The sequence below is a fragment of the Rhinatrema bivittatum genome, chromosome 17, assembly GCF_901001135.1.
Source record: "Rhinatrema bivittatum chromosome 17, aRhiBiv1.1, whole genome shotgun sequence".
NCBI lineage: Eukaryota > Metazoa > Chordata > Amphibia > Gymnophiona > Rhinatrematidae > Rhinatrema > Rhinatrema bivittatum.
The window spans coordinates 19,589,385-19,610,573 of NC_042631.1; the positions used below are offsets into that span (position 1 = coordinate 19,589,385).

Here is a 21,189-nt window from a genome sequence, read left to right on the forward strand (position 1 = left end):
GCCCTTCTGACATCAAGATGTCTCGTGCACCAACCTCCAGATTTGGAAAAGTCAAAAGTTTCACTGACTAACTTAAGTGGAACGCCGAAACTACTTTGGCAGAAAAGATGGAACTGCCTGCAAAGAGACGCCAGAATACGAAATCCGCAAAAAAGGCTCCCTACATCACAGGGCTTGAAGTTCTGAAACCCTTCTAGCTGAACAAATCGCCACCAAGAAAACCACCTTCAAAGTGAGATCTTTTATGGTGGCCCTTTTAAGAGTCTCAAACAGCGCTGCACACATGCCCTTGAGGACCAAGTTAAGGCCACAAGAAGGGCACACCTTATGAACGGGGGGGAGGGGGGGGGGAGCAAATGCTTCATCCCTCGAAGGAAACGTACCACATCCAAATGTGCAGCTAGAGTTGTTCCATGAACCTTGCCTTGCAAACAGCCCAGGGCTGACACCTGTACTCTCAAGGAACTAAAGGACAAATCTTTCGTTAGGCCTCTCTGCAAAAAAGCCAGAACCTGTGCCACTGACACGCGATGAGGATCAATCCCCTGCTCTATACCACGACTCAAAGATCCTCCAAACCCAAACATATGCCAAAGAAGTAGAAGTCTTTCGAGCCTGCAACAGAGTAGAAATAACATGTTCAGGATATCCTTTCTTGCCTCCTTTCAAAAGCCAAGCCGCTAGACAAAAGCAATCCGCTTGATCTGAAAATATGGGGCCCTACTGTAGCACATTTGGCAGATGGCCCAGTCTTAACAGGCCGTCACTGCTAGATTACAAATCTGCAAACCAAGGTCTCCGTGGCCATTTCAGAGCCTCAAGAATCACCTTTTCCTGGGTGGATCTCTATTCTCCTCACAACCTTGCCCACCAGAGATCATGGTGGAAACACGTAGATCAGAATGTCATGCGGCCAAGGAAGAACCAGGGCATCGATCCCTTCTGCTCCGCGCTTTTTGCTGTGACTGAAGCAGCACGGTGCCTTGGCATTTCGCTGAGTTGCCATCAGATCCATATGAGGAACGCCCCATCTGCAAGTAATGAGGCTCAATGCTTCCTTCCATTCTCCAGGATCCAATTGTTGTTGGCTGAGAAAATCTGCTTGCACATTGTCGGACCCCGCTATGTGTGAAGCCACTATCAAGGCCAGATGCTGCTCCACACAGCACATCAGCATCTCTGCCTCTAGAGCAACCGTTTGACTCTTAGTACCATCCTGGCAGTTGATGCAAACCATTGTCATATTGTTTGACAAGATTCTGACTGCACAGCTGCGCAAAAAAATGTAGAAACTCCTGCAAAGCCAACCGCACTGCTCTCTTCTCTTAAGCAATTGATGTACAAGAACGCTTCCTCCGTCGACCATTAGTCTTGCACTGACTGGGACTGACACACGGCTCCCCAACCAAAGAGAATGGCATCAGTAGTCACTACCATCCACTATGGCACCTCAAGGTCCATCCCATAGCTCAAACGGTCCTGAACAAGCCACCACGAAAGACTGGACCTGGCTAACTCTGTAAGCGGTAGTGGATCTGACATCAGATCCCACCAGGATAGTAATGCTTTCTGCAGAAGTCTCATATGAGCAAACGCCCACAGGACCAGCTCCAAGGTAGATGCCATGGAACAGAGGACCTGCAAGTAATCCCAGACCACGGGCACTCAAGCCTCCAAAAGGTTCAGAACTCGAGTCTGCAGATTGATAATCCACTCCCTCATGAGAAAGATTTTCTCCACTTGGGTATTGAAGCGCATGCCCAAGAACTCCAGGTCCTGCGAAGGAGAAAGATGGCTCTTGGACAGATTCACTATCCAGCTCAAGGATCTCAAGTGGTGCAACACCACTTCCACCACCCATCTGCAAAGGTCTTCTGACTTTGCTTGGATGAGCCAGTCGTCTAGATATGGATGAACTAGTACACCCTTCTTTCCAAGGGCTGCCGTCGCCACCACCATCACCTTGGTGAAGGTCCTCGGGGCCGTTGCCAGCCTGAAAGGGAGAGCGCAAAATTGAAAATGCCACCCGAGGATCATAAACCGGAGATACCTCTGATGATCCAATCAGATCCCTGTGTGTAGATACGCTTCCGTTAGATCCAAGGAAGCCAAAACATCTCTACTTCGTACCGCTGCTATGACAGACCTCAGAGTCTCCATGTGGAATGGGGAACTTAGAAAGCTACATTTACCTTTTTAAAGTCCAGAATGGGAAGAAATGTTCCTTCCTTTTTTGGTACTATAAAATAAACGGAATAACGTCCCATCCCTTGCTTCTCCTGGGGCATGGGAACAGTGGCTCCCAGCATTCGAACTCGATGGATGGTCTGCTGAACGACCAGCTTCTTTGCCGCCGAGGCACAAGGAGATACCATGAACAGGTTTCTTAGCAGCCGAGCAAATTCAAAAGCATAGTCTTGTCCTATCACGCTTAGAACCCATTGGTCTGATGTAATTTTGATCCACTCCTCGTAAAACTAAGTCAAACAAACCCCTGATGACTGGAATTGAGGAGTAAGCTGGCCTTGGCTCATTCCATGGGCTTGGCTCCACCACTACCTTGGCAGAAGCCCTCTCAGTTTGCTCTGCATCCATGAAAAGATTGGTTCCAGGACTGCGAACTCCCTGTGGTCTGCCTTTGGCCAGCACCCGGAGCTCTACTCTGACAGAAACACCTTTGCCCTCGAAATCGAGAGTGCACAGAAGGAAATCCTTTGGAGCCTTTGGGCTTGCCCTTCGATAGTTTGTGCACTTTTATTATCTTCCAGATGCTTCATCAGCTGCTCCAAGTCTTCTCCAAAAAGAGGTTTGCTCTTAAAAGGCAGCACTCCAAGTTGAGCCTTCGATGACTGACCAGTTTCATAACCAAAGCAGCCCTCCTAGCCGTGGAGGCTGCTCAGGGGAACGGATCATCGGCTTCCCGCATCGCAGCCCTTGGCTTGCCAGACCTGCACTGCATCGAAGATGCCACCAGAGGCATCGTAACAGCAGCCAGTCCTAGAGAGGCGTGCAGCACTCTCTCCACATGCGGTGCATCAGCAGCCACACGGTATGGCCAGGCCAGACTAAGACCACGCCGCACATGCCCAGCGAGGAGAAAGCACTGGGAGAGCCGCAATGGATGCACCCCGTTTGACCTAAGCCCCTCTGCCACTGACAGGGAGATCGGATGAAACGTAAACGTTCCCCTTTTCACTTTTTTTTTTTTTTTTAAACTTTATAAAAGAGACAGAAAAGAAAATATCCTTATCTGAAGGGTGGCAGAGGCTTCTCCCAAGTCTCCTGAAAATGAAGGACCTAGACCAACTTTCACCACCAGTGTGATTCAGCAAGCAATCAAGGGTCCCCAACCCCTGCTGTCCACCTCTAAAACCAGAAGGGAGGGTCCCACAGGATCTGCCAACCTCCTGGGAAGGAATTCTTTCTTTCCTATCCTTTTTTAAATTTTGTCAGGTACAAAACTGCAGGTTTTGTAGCTCCTCCATTTGTTGGAGACAGAAATACTGAGGGACTGCAGGAGGCACCGCCAGGTTATGTGGCAGTGGCTGTGAAACTTTGTGTCTGTCTGCTGGAAGGAAGGCAAAACCCAGGAGTCTGGACTGATCTGGGTACGTACAGGAAATGGGCTTTGAAAATTCGCTACGATATGTTATTTTTATGTGCATAATGCCATTGAAAATTACCTATGAGGCTACATGCACAGGGACAAGAGCCTCGCACTATGTATCACTATGTCATGCATGTTTACCAAAAGGACAATGAGACAAGCACAGAGGCAAGTAGCTCTGTTAAGCAAATATGTGCACACGAACCCTTTTATATAATAAAAGGCATTGAATCCAGCATACCTTATAAAGTACCCACAAATTTATATTTCTAGGCATTTTAAAATAAATTTCCCGCCAGGCAAAGTTCATTAATGGCCTGCAATAGAATGGTATACTATTCCACTATGAAAAGGTGATGTATGAATACCAGAGGTTTTACAGTTTTGAGTCTACAAGAAGAGTTCTAGTAGCTGTATTGGTACAAGTTTCTGCTGGACAATGATCTTAGCCCACAAATGCTTCCTCACTTCAGTCTTGCAGTCACATCAGGGATGTATATAATAATCTTTACACTTCAGGTACTACATCACCTTTTAATTATTTTTATGTTCAACCAATAAAAGTATCTCAATGTACAAAGAATCCAGTAAATATAAAAAATGCTTACTAAACCATGATTCCTACATTTAAAAAGCACTTACCTTTCTTGCATCACATTTCTTCTTGCAGCGCTCACAAAAGTATTGATTAGGACCATCAAGAATTTCAGGCTGAACAAATGCATGCAAAGCTTCCTCCTAGTAAAAGATGATCAAAATCATACCAATATTCAACTTACGTTTAAAATGCTTACTTGGTACGTTTTCATCTATATACCTACTTTTGTTGTGATTCATTATTCAGAGACAATAGTATTTTAATACATGAAGCTAAAGGAATTAAATAAAAAGAACTAGCCTCAAAAGTCTATGAAACATCAAGTTGGCAACTTTTGCAACTTGCCCAGAGCAAGTCATGAGTGACAATACATTGTTATCCACATCTGGTGATACACACAAAGCTCTCGCATTTAATGTACAAACTGATATCTTGCAACCACTCTAACGCTGCCGATGCAAACACTGACTGGGACAAAGAAGGGGTGGCCAGATCTTTCTCGGACCCGGAAGGGAGATCGGAGACTGGCATCAGGACCAGTGGAGATAGTCATGGACCCTAGACATTGATGCAGGTCACTATGAGGGCATCACAGCACATGCCGGTGCAACCCTGTGCCCAGCATCGTGCATGGACGGGGACTGGTGCCAATGCTTCCTAGCTTCCCTCGATGCTCGGCCCAGTCCTTCCCCAGTGCTGAGGCAGAGGATGATGAACTAAGCATCCTCAGACCAGAGGAGATAGACAGCGGTCGATCTCCAGCACCCCATCCACCAGCGACCTCGACGGAACAGATGGTCTTGTCAATGTCGATGGCATGGTGTCCATTGGTGCGGTTCAGACGTTCTTTGATGCCGATACTTCAGACTTTTTCGACTTGCTGAGCTGATCCATCTTGTAGAGTCGAAGACAACGTCCCTTCAGGGACATCTGGACGCATAAGTGGAAACCCCGGACGTCATGCAATGCCACCAGGCAGACGATGCAAACATCATGAGGATTGGTGATTGACATGGTCCTCAGGCATTGGGGACATCGGCGAAAATTGGACGTGGCCATGACTGGGCAAAATAAAAGTGAAAGAAAGAACGATGGCGGAGGGCATCAATGGCCATCGGGCACAGAAGCATCGCCACCACGAAGGGAACAGACCATGAAAATAAACTTTACCCGAATGCCAAAATCCCTGACCGGGGGACTCTACAGGGAGGCACTGAGAGGGATCCAGTGACGAAACAAACGTGAAAAACCATGAAAAATGAAGTTTTCCACAAAGCAAAAGCTAAGTTTTTTAGAGCTCAATCAACCTGTGAGGCTCACAGCTCAACGGAAAATAAAGAGATTGAAGTGGGACCCTGCATGGACACGTGGTATAGGGCATGCTGGGCATGCTCAGTGTGCCTACTCAAAAGTTTCTAGAAACTGACACAAGTTTTCCGCATTGTGCTCGATCTTATGATGTCACCCATGTGTGAGGACTACCATCCTACTAGTCCTCGGAGAATAATGGGATTACATAATCAGAAACTTTCTCCCTAACAACAACACAGCTATGTTCTGTACTAGCTGTAAATGTCTGAGTGTACTCTTGAGCAAGCCCTGATGCAATGCATAAGAATTTCCCTAAAACTGATTCGATAATGCAAACTGTGGGCAGTGAAGGTAGCTGAGAAGTTCCCTGTTTTTCTTGTGCTTGAGATGACAAACACTGATAATGAGTATTGCAATTGCTGGGAAAACTTTTCTACTACTAGAGTTATTTCTCCAGGGTGACTGTTAGTATCTGACATGTATTTAGATATAAAACCCAGCCATATTCTTTTCGTAAACATAATATTTGTGTTTGGAGGAAAAACGATTGAAGAGGTATCTGATTCTGGAACTATAATCATAATTAAATTCCTCTTTAGATTTGATGTGGATAGCCTGAATGCTTGCGAGACCTGTGCGCCAGCTTATTCTTTCAATGGCTGGATTGCGATCTTTCCTGTTCTCCGAACGAGACAGATGCAGACTACGACTCTCTCTTTCGGCTTTCTGGTGACTCTGTTGCTGCTGGTTCACCTAAGAAAGCTGTCTTAGGTTTTTTTTTTCCTTTCCCCCAAAGGAGAAGTTTCATAGGCCAGCTTGTACTAGTGGTACCTTATGGCCAGCAGTGGCATTTTTCTACAAGTCTCCATAGGTATCGTTTGAGGGACCTAAGCATCTCAAGCATAAATTTGTGATAATGAACTGAAGCCATTTTGAGGCTGCATTTGGCTCACAACTTAAAGGGTTGCTTACCTGACATGGCTATGCTATATAAAACAAAAACTCTGATCCTCTCCTTTTTTTTTTTTTTTTTTTTTTTTTTTTTTTAAGAAGAACTTGAAAAGTCAGATTGAAAAAAAAACAAATTAGAGCATCACAAATTGGTATCTATCGGCATCATAGTTGGCAACCTCAGCAGATGTCAGAGACTAGACAGGAATGGGGACAATTACACTCAGACTAAGAAGTGGTGCCCATCAGGGCAAGATGGGGATTCTATCAGGACACCTGCACTGCCAAAACAAGGAAGCCTTTAGTTTCCACTGCTGTACACCGTTTTGACTAGTAGAGAACATGGTCTATAAGTAATTGTAAATAATACAGGCAATTCAGCAAGTTTCAAGAGCACTAAATTCATTACAAAAATATAAAAAGAACATTGGAACTCAGTAGATCTCTAGTTTGCTTTCAGATGCTAACTATTTAATTATTTCTCAAACATAGCACCAACCTTAATGTATGCACCAGCAGGCCTATTGAAGAGTCACAAAATCTGTTGGAATTTGTGTGCTAACCTCTCTCTTTATGAGGATGAGCGTCAAGATAAGATTCCTCCTTGGAGAACCACTATCTTGTATGACATCATATCACTGCCCATAATGTAGTCTGAAGCAAAGATACATAAGCAGCCACATATGGCAATACATACCACACTAGCAAATGCCTGGCTGGAACCATAGGGTCTGATAACCAGTGGAATATCAAGATAAGTGTCAATTCTCCAGCTCTCATAACCACATTCCAGACACCTTACATAGTCCTTCAGTTTGCCTTGATAGAGCTGATTAATGAGATCAGCCTAAAAGAAACAGAAATTTAATTTTCTTTCTTGAACACTTGTATGTATTTTGAGACTGTGAGCCAAATAAAACATTTCACTCATGGTGTACAGTATGACGCTTTAAATCAAGTTTAAGTTTTTGTTATCAATAATTAGTTTTGTAGCAATAGTGCTTTCACAACTGCATTCTGTGATACTCGGTTTAATATTCTATGTGCAATGTTCCTTTGAATGCTATGATTTAAAAATTAGGGATTTGCCGAGCGTGATTTCTGGAGTTATGCTGTTGCTAATCATAGCTACATCTTGTTACAGCATCTATAAAATGCAGCTTCAAGTCTTATTTAACTACAGTAACTGAATGCAATCTGCTTTGAAGTGCAAAAAAGGGAAAAATAAAAATCAAATAAATAAAATCAGTACAGGAAAAACCAATGGGCGTCACGCTTATATCACTGATAGATTAATATGATTTTGGTTCAAAGTGATTCCAGAATGCCACAAGAACTTAGATGTAGAATGCACAGACTGTGCTTGAAGGTAATGTGAATTCAAATGAAGTTAAATATAACAAAACCAGCTCACAAACAGTAACACTAAAGGTCTAAAGGAGGGGAGCAGTAGCTTAGTGGTTAGAGCAGTGGGCTATGAACCAGGGTTCGAGTCCCGCTGTCGCTCCTCGTGACCTTGGGCAAGTCACGCTCACCTTGCATTGCCTCAGGTACAAACTTAGATTGTGAGCCCTCTGGGGACAGGGAGATACCTACAGTACCTGAATGTAAGCCGCTTTGAAGCGCTGAAAAAGCGGAATATTAAAATGAATATAATAACGGAGTAACAAACATTGGGTCACAGAGGGAGTTTATGCAAGGGCTAATCTGGCCCACCAGTTCCGACCAACCGCCAGCTGGCATGGTCAAGTTCACTAAGGGGGCCTTCTCATTTCAGTTTTTATTTTATTTTTTTCCTAGTAATTTATCAGTGTTTATTACAACAAGCAAAAATGGGGGGGGGGGGGGGGGGGGGGGGGGAGAACCTCAATGACAAAAAGAACTTATTTCCCCACTGATAAATTTGCGAGGAAAATAATATACAAACTGAAACGAAGGTCCTTGGGTACACCTAACTGTCAACAAATCAGATCCCATTGCAGCGATTCTACATCATGAAGCTCCAAGAATGAGACAACTGCCCCACTTTGTGTTAAGACAAAAGGAGAGAGAGCAGCTACTTTTTAACTTTACAATGGTTAGATTAATAAATAAAGGGTCAGTTCTTAATACCAAAGGGTTAAATGTGTTTTGTTCTAAGCATATACTAAACTCATAATGTACACCCCAGTACGTTAGAAAGAAACATGCATAGCAGTTCAAAAATTTAGGTACTGATTCATGAAGGTGTTTTTTCCCATTTTATATCTATGGGGAAAAAAAAAAGCTTAGCAAACTAGGCCCTTAAACTGTAATTTATTTTTAAGTTACGCAGATCACCTGCAACATGCTAGCTCTCCTTTGTCACAAATGACCGACCGTATCACATACACGCTGGTATTCAACTGGACTGTGCCATATGTAATGCCGCGTGTGACATCATGACGTAGGGCATCCCTGGACAGTAAAATCCAGTCCAAGTGATGAGGTTTATGACCCTTGCTAGCATGGCTTCTATGGACGCAGGGGTGCTGGGGAAACTGCAGGATGCTACTCAATTTCATTGACTTATTTTTATTTTTAAAGGAATTTAATTATGACTGCTTATAAGAGACACATGAATGGACAATAGCTAGAGCTGAAACCTGGATGACTAGTACTAATGCTCACAAGTTTCATATTTGCACTAATTCAACCCCTTTGTGTACAATATATGAGGGTAAGCAGTTTTCAAAGTATTTATCAGTTATGTGTTATTAAATTATAAACATATAAAAAAATGTACCTTTAAAATTATAAACGGTTAGTAACTACATAGGTAAAAACAAGATAGTTAGAATAGCTGAATCCACCCTAAGGGGCAGATTTTCAAAGGGCTACGTGCGTACTCCCCGAAAACCTGCCCCAAGCTCCCCCTGCGCGCGCCGAGCCTATGTTGAATAGGCTCGGCGGCGCATGCAAGCCCCGGGACGCGCGCAAGTCCCAGGGCTTTCCTTGGGGGGGGGGGCGTGTTACTGTGGTGCGTCATCCAGGGGAAGGGCCGGGGCGTAGTTCCAGCCCAGGGGCATGGCCGAGGCCTCCGAAACTGCTCCCGGGCCGGGGAATCGCCCGCCGGTGGCCGGGCCGGCGCACTCCTAACTTTTCAAACAAAGGTAGGGGGGTTTAGATAGGGCGGGGGGGAACGGAGGCAGGCTGCGCGACTCTGCGTGCGCAGGCTGCCGATTTTGCGCAGCCTTGTGCGCGCTGACCCCGGATTTTAAAAGATACGCGCGTATCTATTAAAATCCAGCGTACTCTTGTTTGCGCCGGTCGGGGGTACTTTTTAAAAATCTGCCCCTACGTGTACTTTAACACATGCTTTTAGCCACAGTAAGAAACACAGAAACTGTATTCTCAATTTCTTTTTCTAATGGAAGAGGTGATCAATAATGAGGACGGGAGATGTGCAACATATAGGAAACCAATGTGTACTCGCATGAATTCTTTGCCAAGCTGATTACAAAGCTCAATGAATTTTCTCAATACAAACTCATTTTGGATGGAGATTTAAATACTATTTAAAACCAGTAAACCCACCCAAATAATTTGAACAAAAAACGGGACTTGATTTGCTTAATAAGGAATTCAACCTTCTCAATATTTATTTTCTTTATTTGGAGGCTTTTTATACCGATATTAGTGGGTACATCATATCGGTTTACATCAAACTGAAGGTGGAAAATACATATAACGGGGAAGAGGGAGGGGATTGCAGAGAACAAAAACCAGAGTAAAACATAAGAGGAGCGAGAAATATAACTGCAGAGAAATAACGTTAACATAATAATGTAAAAATTAGTAATTTAGAAGCATAAGTAAGTGGCAATAGGTGTATGGTGTAAGGGTCCTAATCTGGATGTGCTTGTTTGAAGAGCCAGGTCTAACTTTTTCTGGAATTTGATGCCGCAATATTTGGCACATACTTAATTTGAAGAACTAGATTTATACATTTTACTCTAATCCCTACAAGTGTTGTCATCATTTGGATAATATTTTAACCTGAGACACTATTCCTATTGGTTAAAGTGGCAAAACTAGGGGCTATTTTATATCTGATCACACCCCTTTATCACTGAATTTTGAGCATGGAGAATCATCTAATAAGGCATTTAATTGGAGGATGAATCTCAATGTTCTACATGATAATCAATACTTTGAATACTAAAAAGTGAGATTAAATAAATAAAATGAAAATTTATATTACGCTGATCCACCAACATACAAAGTAATCAATGCATAAAATAAAAACTACAATACAGTCAACAATACAAAACAAACAAAGCATTAAAAATAAAGGCTTATTCAAATGCTTCCCAACTATTAACTACACAGTGGACATCTGGATATTATCAGTGAAAAACTGACATATTTCAAGAGTTTTTTTGATCAAAGGACTCAAAGGCTTCACTAGTGATCAAAGTAGGTTGCACAGTTGGAAACTATTGACTGTCAAATTACGAGTAAGATATTTCACAATTCTAAATAATTCACTGACTAAATTACCTGCAGAATGAATGTTTTTATAATATGATATTTTTTGCTTTTAGATTTATTTGCTTTGGGAAGTGGATAAAGCTGCAATTAGGGTGAACATTACAGTTTTTGTGTCCAGGGAGAAATAAAAGGGATGAAGAGATTTTGAACTTAAGAGTTCTATTGAGTGAATAGTGAAAAAAACATATAACTCAGATGAGAAGAGAGCAATTATTATTATTATTATATATTTTTATATACCGACATTCGATCTGAGATATCACACCGGTTTACATTCAGGTACTGTAGGTATTTCCCTATCCCCAGAGGGCTCACAATCTAAGTTTTGTACCTGAGGCAATGGAGGGTAAAGTGACTTGCCCAGGGTCACATGGAGCACATGCACGATCAGCATGAAATCATTTACATCAGAAAACTACACAGGCAAAAGATGTTTAGATATGGAAACAAAGCAAGTAAAATTCTGGCAAGGTTGGTAAAAGGGACTAAGCAAAGACTGAATATTTAAGGACATTCATTTTTGTTTTTGTTTTTTTTTAATTGTATTAAGTCAAAGGAGCAACACCACAAACCAGAAGAAAACAAGTAAAACGACTGTCATAAAATTAAAAACCAACAAAAACGGGTAGTTCAAAAGTAACCTAACAATCCATCATAACAATAGAATATTAACAAAACAAAAAAAAATCCCCTCCAGAAGTAAAAGTTCAAAAGGATATCCCCCCATCCTCCTATTGCTGCCCTATTACATCTGCAAATAAGATTGTATCAAATTCTAAATAGAATACACATATAGATAAGCCAAAGATTTAAAAACAAAACACAAAAAATAAACAATAAAAAAATAAATCATTAGCCATAAAGTGAAAATCCACCCCTATCCTTGGACCATCCCATTCTTATCAACTGTATCCAGGACGGACTTCCAAATATTGGAAACATCAAGATGAATATCCCTAACCTGCTATGTCAGCTGTTTCATGGCATAAATGTTACAGATTTGAAACAAAGACAAGGAAGGCTTAGATTGTAAATTCCAATGTAAGGCAATAAAAAGCCCAGCTGCCACTAACATATGAACAATTAACTTAGGGTGTCTAGTGGTGTCAATATAATAAACTGCTAAATTTTAACTTGATGCCATTTTAGTAATCTTATAAATCCATGAGATAACTTTAGACCCAAAAACTGAGATAACAGGGCACTCCCACCAAACATGAAAGAAGGAATCATTTCCTTATCCAGCATAGAAGATCCTGTTTGAAACTCTTTTTGGGTAATTTTGCAGGGGTATAATACCAGCGGTAAAAATGATAATATCCACCAATAGAGGCACTAATAGAATTCCCTTTGCGCAACCTGATAAAATATCACAATTTCAATCTTAAGAAGAGAGACTTCATCACTGAATACCTGCATAAATAAATAGGTTTTCCAGGCTTTTTTGAATACTGAAATATACTAAGTACTACCTTTGACCTGTTGGAACTTGCTCTGTAAATGGGTACTTGTATCACCTTAATTATGCTTCTGAGCTCATATGTTCTGTTTGTTTCTTCTTGTGTTGTGTAAATAAAGAGATCACCATTTTGGTGCTCTAACAGGTTTTAACATGCGCATCATGCGTGCTATTGCCACTGAGCCGTGAAAAAACAGGAACATGCAAATATACCTCCTATATATTCATTGTAGATATCCTGATAACCAGACCTGTTTGTGGCATTCCAGGACTAGAGCTGCCTACCTCTTCCTTAAGCTGATTACATTCTCTTGCACAAGTTAATAATCTTTCCTGAACTGCCTCTCCCCCAAAAGGTAACCCTTAAAATCTTTAGTTGCACCAAAGTATAACATTAAGGTGTACATTTTCAATAAGCCATCTAACTGACAAACTATACGCGTACGTTTTTGCTTGCACGAGCCATCCTGATCTTTAATCATAAAGAGCCTGTATAGTTTTATGTTTGAAGAATACGTTGCTAGGCATGTAAAAATATGTGGGTTGAGTGCGTGCATACATTTTTTAAAACTTACATGTATGGCAGTTTTCTCCCATGACCAAGTTAGGTCACTAGAACACCTCTTTTGGTGGTGGTGGTGTACAGCATAAAGCAAGAATGCCTTATGTGGAGATTGGGTCTGTCTTTGGTGACCTAGTATCAGGAAGCAAACCGGCCAACAGTGAACTGAGGTTTGAGGGGTTACCATATGGATACGTTGAAGACTTCATTACAATAAATAAACACAACAGAACCAAGAACCTCGCCAACAAAAGTTTTTATTTATTATTTTATTTATTTATTTATTTATGATTTTTATATACCAATGAAGTCTTCAACGTATCCATATGGTAACACCTCAAACCTCAGTTCACTGTTGGCTGGTTTGCTTCCTGATACTAAGTCACCAAAAGACAGACCCAATCTCCACATAAGGCATTCTTGCTTTATGCTGTACACCACCACCACCAAAAGAGGTGTTCTAGTGACCTAACTTGGTCATGGGAGAAAACTGCCATACATGTAAGTTTTAAAAAATGTATGCACGCACTCAACCCACATATTTTTACATGCCTAGCAACGTATTCTTCAAACATAAAACTATACAGGCTCTTTATGATTAAAGATCAGGATGGCTCGTGCAAGCAAAAACGTACACGTATAGTTTGTCAGTTAGATGGCTTATTGAAAATGTACACCTTAATGTTATACTTTGGTGCAACTAAAGATTTTAAGGGTTACCTTTTGGGGGAGAGGCAGTTCAGGAAAGATTATTAACTTGTGCAAGAGAATGTAAGCAGCTTAAGGAAGAGGTAGGCAGCTCTAGTCCTGGAATGCCACAAACAGGTCTGGTTATCAGGATATCTACAATGAATATATAGGAGGTATATTTGCATGCATGGCCTCCATTGTATGCAAATATATCGCATGCACATTTATTGTGGATATTCTGAAAACAGAACTTTTGGCACTTCAGAACTGGAGTTGAATATCCATGGCTTAATTGGCCAATACAATTAGAAGGCTCACTGAATTCATGTCTTCTCTGATCCGGACTAGGTTTTGCACTTAAAAGTTTAATTGCGCAAGTACCTGCTCAGTTTGTTTCCATTTCTGTTCCAATGCATCAAACATGACCCTGCAAAGCTCCTGAACATCATGCTGCTGCCAAGCTGTTATAATACAAAAGAAAACGCATCTCACTCAAACACGAGCAGAAAGGTTCCTCAGTACAAAAAAATGCTTCCATCATTTCCTCAGTACGCACTACAGGTTATTAGATATAATGCATCATTTGAGCCAGAGTAAAAAATCAGATAGATAACATTTATAAGGATAAAGCTACATTCTTTCATCTCATGTCTCTTCCTAAAACCCTCTACCAATACAAATGCCACAAAACTCAATGAATGAATGCATCTCTTGAAAAATATTTTGTGCTTACTCTGACATTCTAGCCAACTAGATTTCTGGAATGAAGAGACATTAAAAACCCCTGGTTTTAATGGTTAACAATTAAAATAAGACAGAGAACAACATGCTGACAACTATTACAAAACTCTTCTGTCATTTGGAGATTAGCGTGTACATTCTTTGTACTAAACAACCAGCTTTAAGTTATTCATTAGATCTCTACTTTAGAATTATTCATTCATCCTAAAAAGATCATGTACAGGAAAATTGGTTCTTACCTGCTAATTTTTATTCCTAGAATACCACAGATCAGTCCAGACAACTGGGTTTTGCATCCCTACCAGCAGATGGAGATAGAGAAGAAAAGCTTTACTGAGCCTGTAGTACTTAGGCAGTGTGCCACCTGCAGTCCCTCAGTATGACCTGTACCCAAGCCTTGATGAGTAACATTCTAAATATCTGTCACCCCCTTATAATAGCAGGGGATAGGTACTGCCCTAGAAGTAGGCCCATTGTTCAACATGGAGTTTCACAACACAACTAACTCCATCATTTCGGGTACTTGCCAGGTTCTTATGGCCTGGATTGGCCACTGTTGGAAACAGGATACTGGGCTTGATGGACCTTTGGTCTGACCCAGGAGCAATTTGATTTCTCCTTTATTTATTTATTTTTTCTCCAGACTTAAGGTGCTTTACACCTTCATCATCTGCTAGAGACGGAGATATACTGAGGGACTGCAAGTGGCACACTCTTTCCGTCTGCTGGTAGGGATGCAAAATCCAGTTGTCTGAACTGATCTAGGTATGACCAGGAACAGTAAGTTTTCTTTGGGATGTTTTCAAAACATTACAATTTTGATCTTTACAGAGTCAGAAGACAGTTTGATAATATTTGAGGTACTACAAGACCTTTTTCCATTATATTAAAATTAAATACTTTGTTCTTTATAATTTCTCTCTCTTGGGTTTAAAGTTTACATCAGTAATACATATGCAAGAGTACAGTCCATTCAGAATGAATAGTTCAAAACAGACAACTGCATACAAAAACAGATTTAGAAAACAAAAAAAAGTGTCTTACCTAAAATACTTTCTGGATACTTTATATATGCTTTAATGTGCCTCTGTTTCTCTACTGTATTTAAAAGTCAATATCAAAGGAAGGGGGTCATGGAATATTCAGAAATAATATGTATATATATTGCTCCCATTTTGCAATTCATTTACAAGCAATTAGAAGCATAAAGGCAACCAGAGATAGGTCTGTGGTATTAGGAAGCAATTTAAAGCAGGACTCCCAAATACTCTAAAATCATCAAGAAATTATCTAATCGCTCCTCAGATCTTCATGTCATCCAAACCAATGGCACTTCTACAGTGGAATCAATACAACACGACAAAGAAATTACCTTCACTGCTGTCCCAGCCAAAGCTTCGTGTGACATCTGTGGTTTCAATGGCTCGCTTTTTACTGGTTTGCAATAAAACAAACAGCCTTTGTAGCTGGTAAGGGATGCTGGTCACTGGATCTTCTTCAGATTCCTCAAATTCCCATCTGTTAATTAAAGTAAATAATAGTAATTACAAAAAAATGCCTGAGAAATGTGAGTGTTCTGTAGACACTTCTAGCATTTCAGTAGGGACCACTGGTCTGACCTCTGAGATAAATTTATCTCTCTGCTTCTACTCCCACCATCTCTACCTTCGTACTAGGTGCAATGATAGTAGACAAATTAAAAAAAAAAAAAAAGCAAACAGTAGCGTATATGCTAAGACACAGGGACGGCAACTTTCAAACCGGCACGAGGGCGTTCTTTAGCACGTGTGACGGCGCGCGCCCAGATACGCAGCTATTTTATAACTTGCGTGCACGTTATTAAATAGCCTGACTGCGTGCATGTGTGCGCTCAATTTAAGTGGGCGCACACCTATGCACAAAAAAATCTCACGTCTATCGCGCAAGTCGGGGAATTTTAAAAGGGGTGCATGTCCACCCCCATTGCCAGCTTCACCAATTCGTCCAATTAACACCAAAAACTCCACTAGTTTAATACCCTTCACTGCTCCCAGTTACCCCAGACCCTTAAATCGCCGCAGTTCTAGCTAGGTTTTTTTTTATTTATTTATGTTTTAAACTTACACCTCCCTCCAAAGCAGAAGTAAAAACGTATACGTCACCAGGTGCGCACCCAGGCACGTAAGTATTTAAGTGCACACCTCTTGGCCGTGCCCCATCCTTTTTTTTTTTTTTTTTAAGTTTTGAGATGTGCGTGCAGCAAGAGATACGCACATATCTGGGTGGCTTTTCAAATTTGGTCTGCAGGCGCCAGGCCATTACTTGTGCGCACATCCCCCAATTGATGCACCTGTCGGGCTTTTAAAATTCACCTGAATGAGTTTAAAGGGAATCATTATTTTTATATACCGACATTCACAATCTGAGATATCACACCGGTTTACATTCAGGCACTGTAGGTATTTCTCTATCCCCAGAGGGCTTACAATCTCAGTTTTGTACCTTATATAATACATTTTTAAAACAAGGATCCTGGTAGCCTAATGTAATCTCTTTCATAATTTTTGCAATGCCTTGAAGTTTAGGTGGGGTTTGTTTTTTTTTTACTGTTTATTTTTTCATTATTTTTCACAAATTTAAAAAAGGCTTGAAACTTGGGTGTAAAAGCCCTGCAACTGCTATCTGTTTGAGTTCTAGAGAGCCAGTGGAGCCCCTGCTACTTCCGTCTGCATGCTTCTGCTGCTTTTGAAGCTCAAGGGATAGGGACAAGCCAGCCCTGGTTTTGCCCTCTTGCATGTATATGACATGCCCCCAACTAGATTCAAGCCTGTCTAGGCATAAGAGAAAGAGAAGCAATTTGTTAGCCAATTAAAAATGGTGTGCTTGGCAACAGCAGTCCCAGGTTTATTGGTGTCAAATGAAACAAAAAGCTGGATGTACTTTTCTAAGGGCTTCAGGCTGCTCCAGAGAGAAGGCTAAGATGCATTGGCAATGCAAACTGTGCAATGCCTATTCTTATGGATGTGTGGCCGAGGAAAAAATGTTGGAAGGACTGGTTAAAGTGGAAACTTGACAATACCATAGGCAGGAACTTAGAAAGTGTGCACAGAACCATCTTCTTGTAAAAAAAAAAAATTAGTACAAGGTAGATAAGTTATTAGGGCCTGGAGCTTACTGACCCTGCATGCTGATGTGACCACCACCAAAATTATGACCTTCCAAGGGGGCCCCCAATGGGATACGAAGACGTGGCTCAGGATGCACGTGCTCGGCACATTCAAAGCTTCTAGAAGCCTTGAACTAAATCCTCCATGCTAGGCTCCATTCAATGGTGTCCCTCGCATGTGAGGCTTGTCATCCTGCTTGCCCTCTGAGAAGAAAAGCAACTTCCTATTTTATATCTAATACAAATCATTTTTACTTGTATTTTCCTATGTAGTGCGAGGGCAATGCAGCAGATCCTACCAACAAGATTGGCCCACCTCGCTGAGCCAGTTCCTGATGATCTGCAGCCAAGTCTGCTGCTTTGATTTGTATTTGTCTGCAGCTGTATCATGGTTATAACCACATGTCAATCATTCCTATTGCACAAGCCTCAATGTGCCTCCTTAAATCGACACTAAGTTAAAATAAACTTCATGGAAATTCTACCAATGATCTTTTAAGTAATAAAACAAGCTATCGTTTCTTAGTGAGATGCCTTGGAACTAAAGCCCAATGCTTACGCTCAGAATATGCACAGCAAGAATACGGACAAACAGCAGAAGTTTCCCCTATGCTGCTACTAACGAGTTTCTAAACCTGTCTCAGTAGGAACAGTTCTCAGTATGTTCACTTAATTTAAGTATAGTGCGCCTCTGTGAAGGGTGTCAAGTAGTAACTACTGTGGTGGTGATATCTGGGATGTTAACACCTGCCAAATGGGAACTCAGTGGGCATCATCGCATTTCACAGTTAAACAAAATAACTTTTCAGTATCACCCATTCATGGCAGTTTTGAATATATGACTACAAATAAAAGCTATGTATGTTTAAATCTATGTTATCCTGCTTACTGTATCTTATGCTTAAATATTCAATAAAGGGGCCAGCCTGGTGCCTCAGCAGCGAGTACCACACGCAGCCATGCAGAAGACATGGGTTCAATTACCAGAGAAGACTGGGGATACCATGGAGGCAGTGTACATACCACATGGAGGATAAAAAGTTTCAGCCTTTTTTCAAAGGACCCATGTTAACCTGGTTCAGAGGAAGCTGCAATTTGTGGCTCCTGACCATCACTGTGGCAAATAGGCTCAGTTAGGAAAATGATATTAAAAAATAGGAGAAAAAAAGATAGGATGGTTGCCAATGAATGCTTAGGCACCACAGCCCAATAAGAGGCCAATTCCAAATGGAAACCCATATAAACAGGAGGAAGGAACACACAAAAAATAAAGTAAAAGCCCCAATATACAGAATTCTGGAATGCTCAACTATTCAGCGTCCTAAAAAGGAGCACCCTGGAGGGAGAGGGAGGGATTCCTCTGGTATGCTCAGTCCCCTCCAGCATCAATCCATCCCCTTCCTGTTCTCTGCAAGCGGCGGGCTCTCAGATATCCAGCACAGCCTATTCCTCATGCATGTCGGATAACGTGGCTTTTACTGGTGAGTGGGCACGTAACACACTCTATATATATATAAATGAAAGCCTATCACTGGTGGGGACCAGATCATTTACACGTCTGGTCCTACATTTTTATCCCTTACTGGAAACGACCCCACTTTAAACTAGCTTTAGCTTCTAGTCGTTACCTGCCGTCATGCTAAATGTTTCTATGTCGAGGGGTGTGTGTGATCGGACATGCTTGCCTCTGGCCCCAATAGAGGGATACAGTTCAAAATGGGATAAAAATGTTCGACCTCATCTTTTTCCCCTTTCTGAAATGGTATTCTGATCCAGCTCATTTTTGAGCCAATGAATTACAAGTTACTGCTGAAGAGACATAGACGATCTTAATATAACATTTATACTGGGGGGGGGGGGGGGGGGGGGAAGAGAGAACAACCTTGTTTACCAAAAATAGGCACTTACTTGTATAACGCATTCCTAAACTCAGGAGTCATGAAAAGTGTTTGCAAAAGGCTGTTCAAATAGCATGTCATTGCTTGATTAACTAACCCCACATAACCTGAAAGAAATGAATTAAAAATTTATAACAGTAAAAACGTAGTTATTAATTTTCCTTAGTAAATATACTGACAAAAATGGATATTATTTAAGAAACAACATTACAGGACATAACTAGATAGATATTTTTGGGCCTGATTTTCAAGGTGTTCTCTGCTGTTCTACGTGCGGAAATGGAGCTTTGAAAATCAACCTGGATGCATGAACAAAACCCGATTCTATGCATACGTTTACCTGCATGCAAGTAGGTATTGGGGCGCAGGGGTGGGGGAGAGAAACGATTTATACACACATTCTCAATTTTTGAAAGCATGAGCATAGATCTACTTGCAGACAACAGGGTGTAGCCTTCTACATGCAAGTCCATATATAGGAAATGCAATTTTCAAAGCAAACGTATGCACTTAGGTCCGCTGTGAAAATGAGGGCTAAGGTCAACAGGTACTTTGTACTATACAATAGCACTGCAGACCCTTGGAGCATTTCCACTTTGTAATCGCAGGCTGTTCAGATATTATCCTCCCTAGCTTTTATTCAGTAAAGGGGTTTTTTCCTTCTAGAAGTCAACAGCAAAAACAAAATCCTACAGAAAAGGTAGTAAGCTGGCAAACCACTTAACACAAATATTTAAATACTACACTTTACCACTATGTATTTGCCAATCAATAAAGATCTATTTTCCAAATCACTTAATTTCATTTTCTAAAAGCTAGTATTTAAGTACTTGCTGTTTTTTGGGGGTTTTTTTGCAACAATTATAATAAATTAATTGGGGGGATTAGTAATGCATTCTCTAGTAAATAGAATAAGGATTAACATATTTTAGCAAAGTACACCCTCAGAGGAAATTATTTTCTGTGTATCAGGCAAATGACTGCCCTCTAACCCCCAGAAACACCTAGCAGAAAGCTTCACACATGCAAATAGCTCCTTGAAAGGCTAAGCGGGGTCTTGGAGAGCCGCCAGAAAGTACATCAAAATCCTAACTTAAAGAGAAAATAACTTGTTCAGAAGACTTCATTTTTTAGGCGTACCTCAGAAGATAGGCCACATGCCTATTTCAATCACCAGTACGTGCGCATGCATACGGACAACAGAAGCAGTGGAGAACAGGGGTTAGCATCACGTGAATGCAGCAGGCAGCCTGGGTGACCATCAGAAGCTGTGAGCACAGCAGGTACCCACCAAGGGAAGCAGGGACCAGACTTCTGCGTCTGTAGAGTACTATACTATAGCACTGCAGACCCTCAGAGCATTTCTACTTAATTAACTTTTAATCGGGTCAGGTAGACGTGACATTTTCATCTTCAATTCAGATTTCAAGAATACTGCCCTATGTAAGCCATATCTGCAAATACTGGACGTTATTAAAATAACTTCTGAAACAAATATTTTTGGCTAGAACATATTGCTCAGAGCATACTTTACCGGTGTCAGATTTACTTAAGATGGACGAATAGGAGTAGTTCTGGCTGATGTAATCACTGGAACAACCAATAGCACTTTCTCTTGGGAGAGGTCCTATGAACTTCTCTTGAGTACTGTCATCAAGGCCACTACTGTCTGCTGTGCCAGATTCATCCTATAATTGGAACACATCCGTTTTTAT

At 41.3% G+C, this 21,189-nt stretch overlaps 1 protein-coding gene across 5 annotated transcripts in view; it reads right to left on the bottom strand.

Annotated features, from left to right (window-relative positions):
- The window catches only part of USP47 (ubiquitin specific peptidase 47), a 147,593-nt gene that overhangs the window by 70,327 nt on the left and 56,077 nt on the right, over window positions 1-21,189 (bottom strand). For all 5 annotated transcript variants that reach the window (XM_029583054.1, XM_029583053.1, XM_029583058.1 and 2 more), the window contains 6 exons: window positions 21,009-21,162; window positions 19,485-19,581; window positions 15,804-15,949; window positions 14,072-14,151; window positions 7,165-7,314; window positions 4,250-4,345 (listed from right to left, as the gene is read on the bottom strand). In XM_029583054.1, coding sequence (XP_029438914.1) covers window positions 4,250-4,345; window positions 7,165-7,314; window positions 14,072-14,151; window positions 15,804-15,949; window positions 19,485-19,581; window positions 21,009-21,162 — 723 coding nt within the window. The remainder of the gene's footprint in view (window positions 1-4,249; window positions 4,346-7,164; window positions 7,315-14,071; window positions 14,152-15,803; window positions 15,950-19,484; window positions 19,582-21,008; window positions 21,163-21,189) is intronic.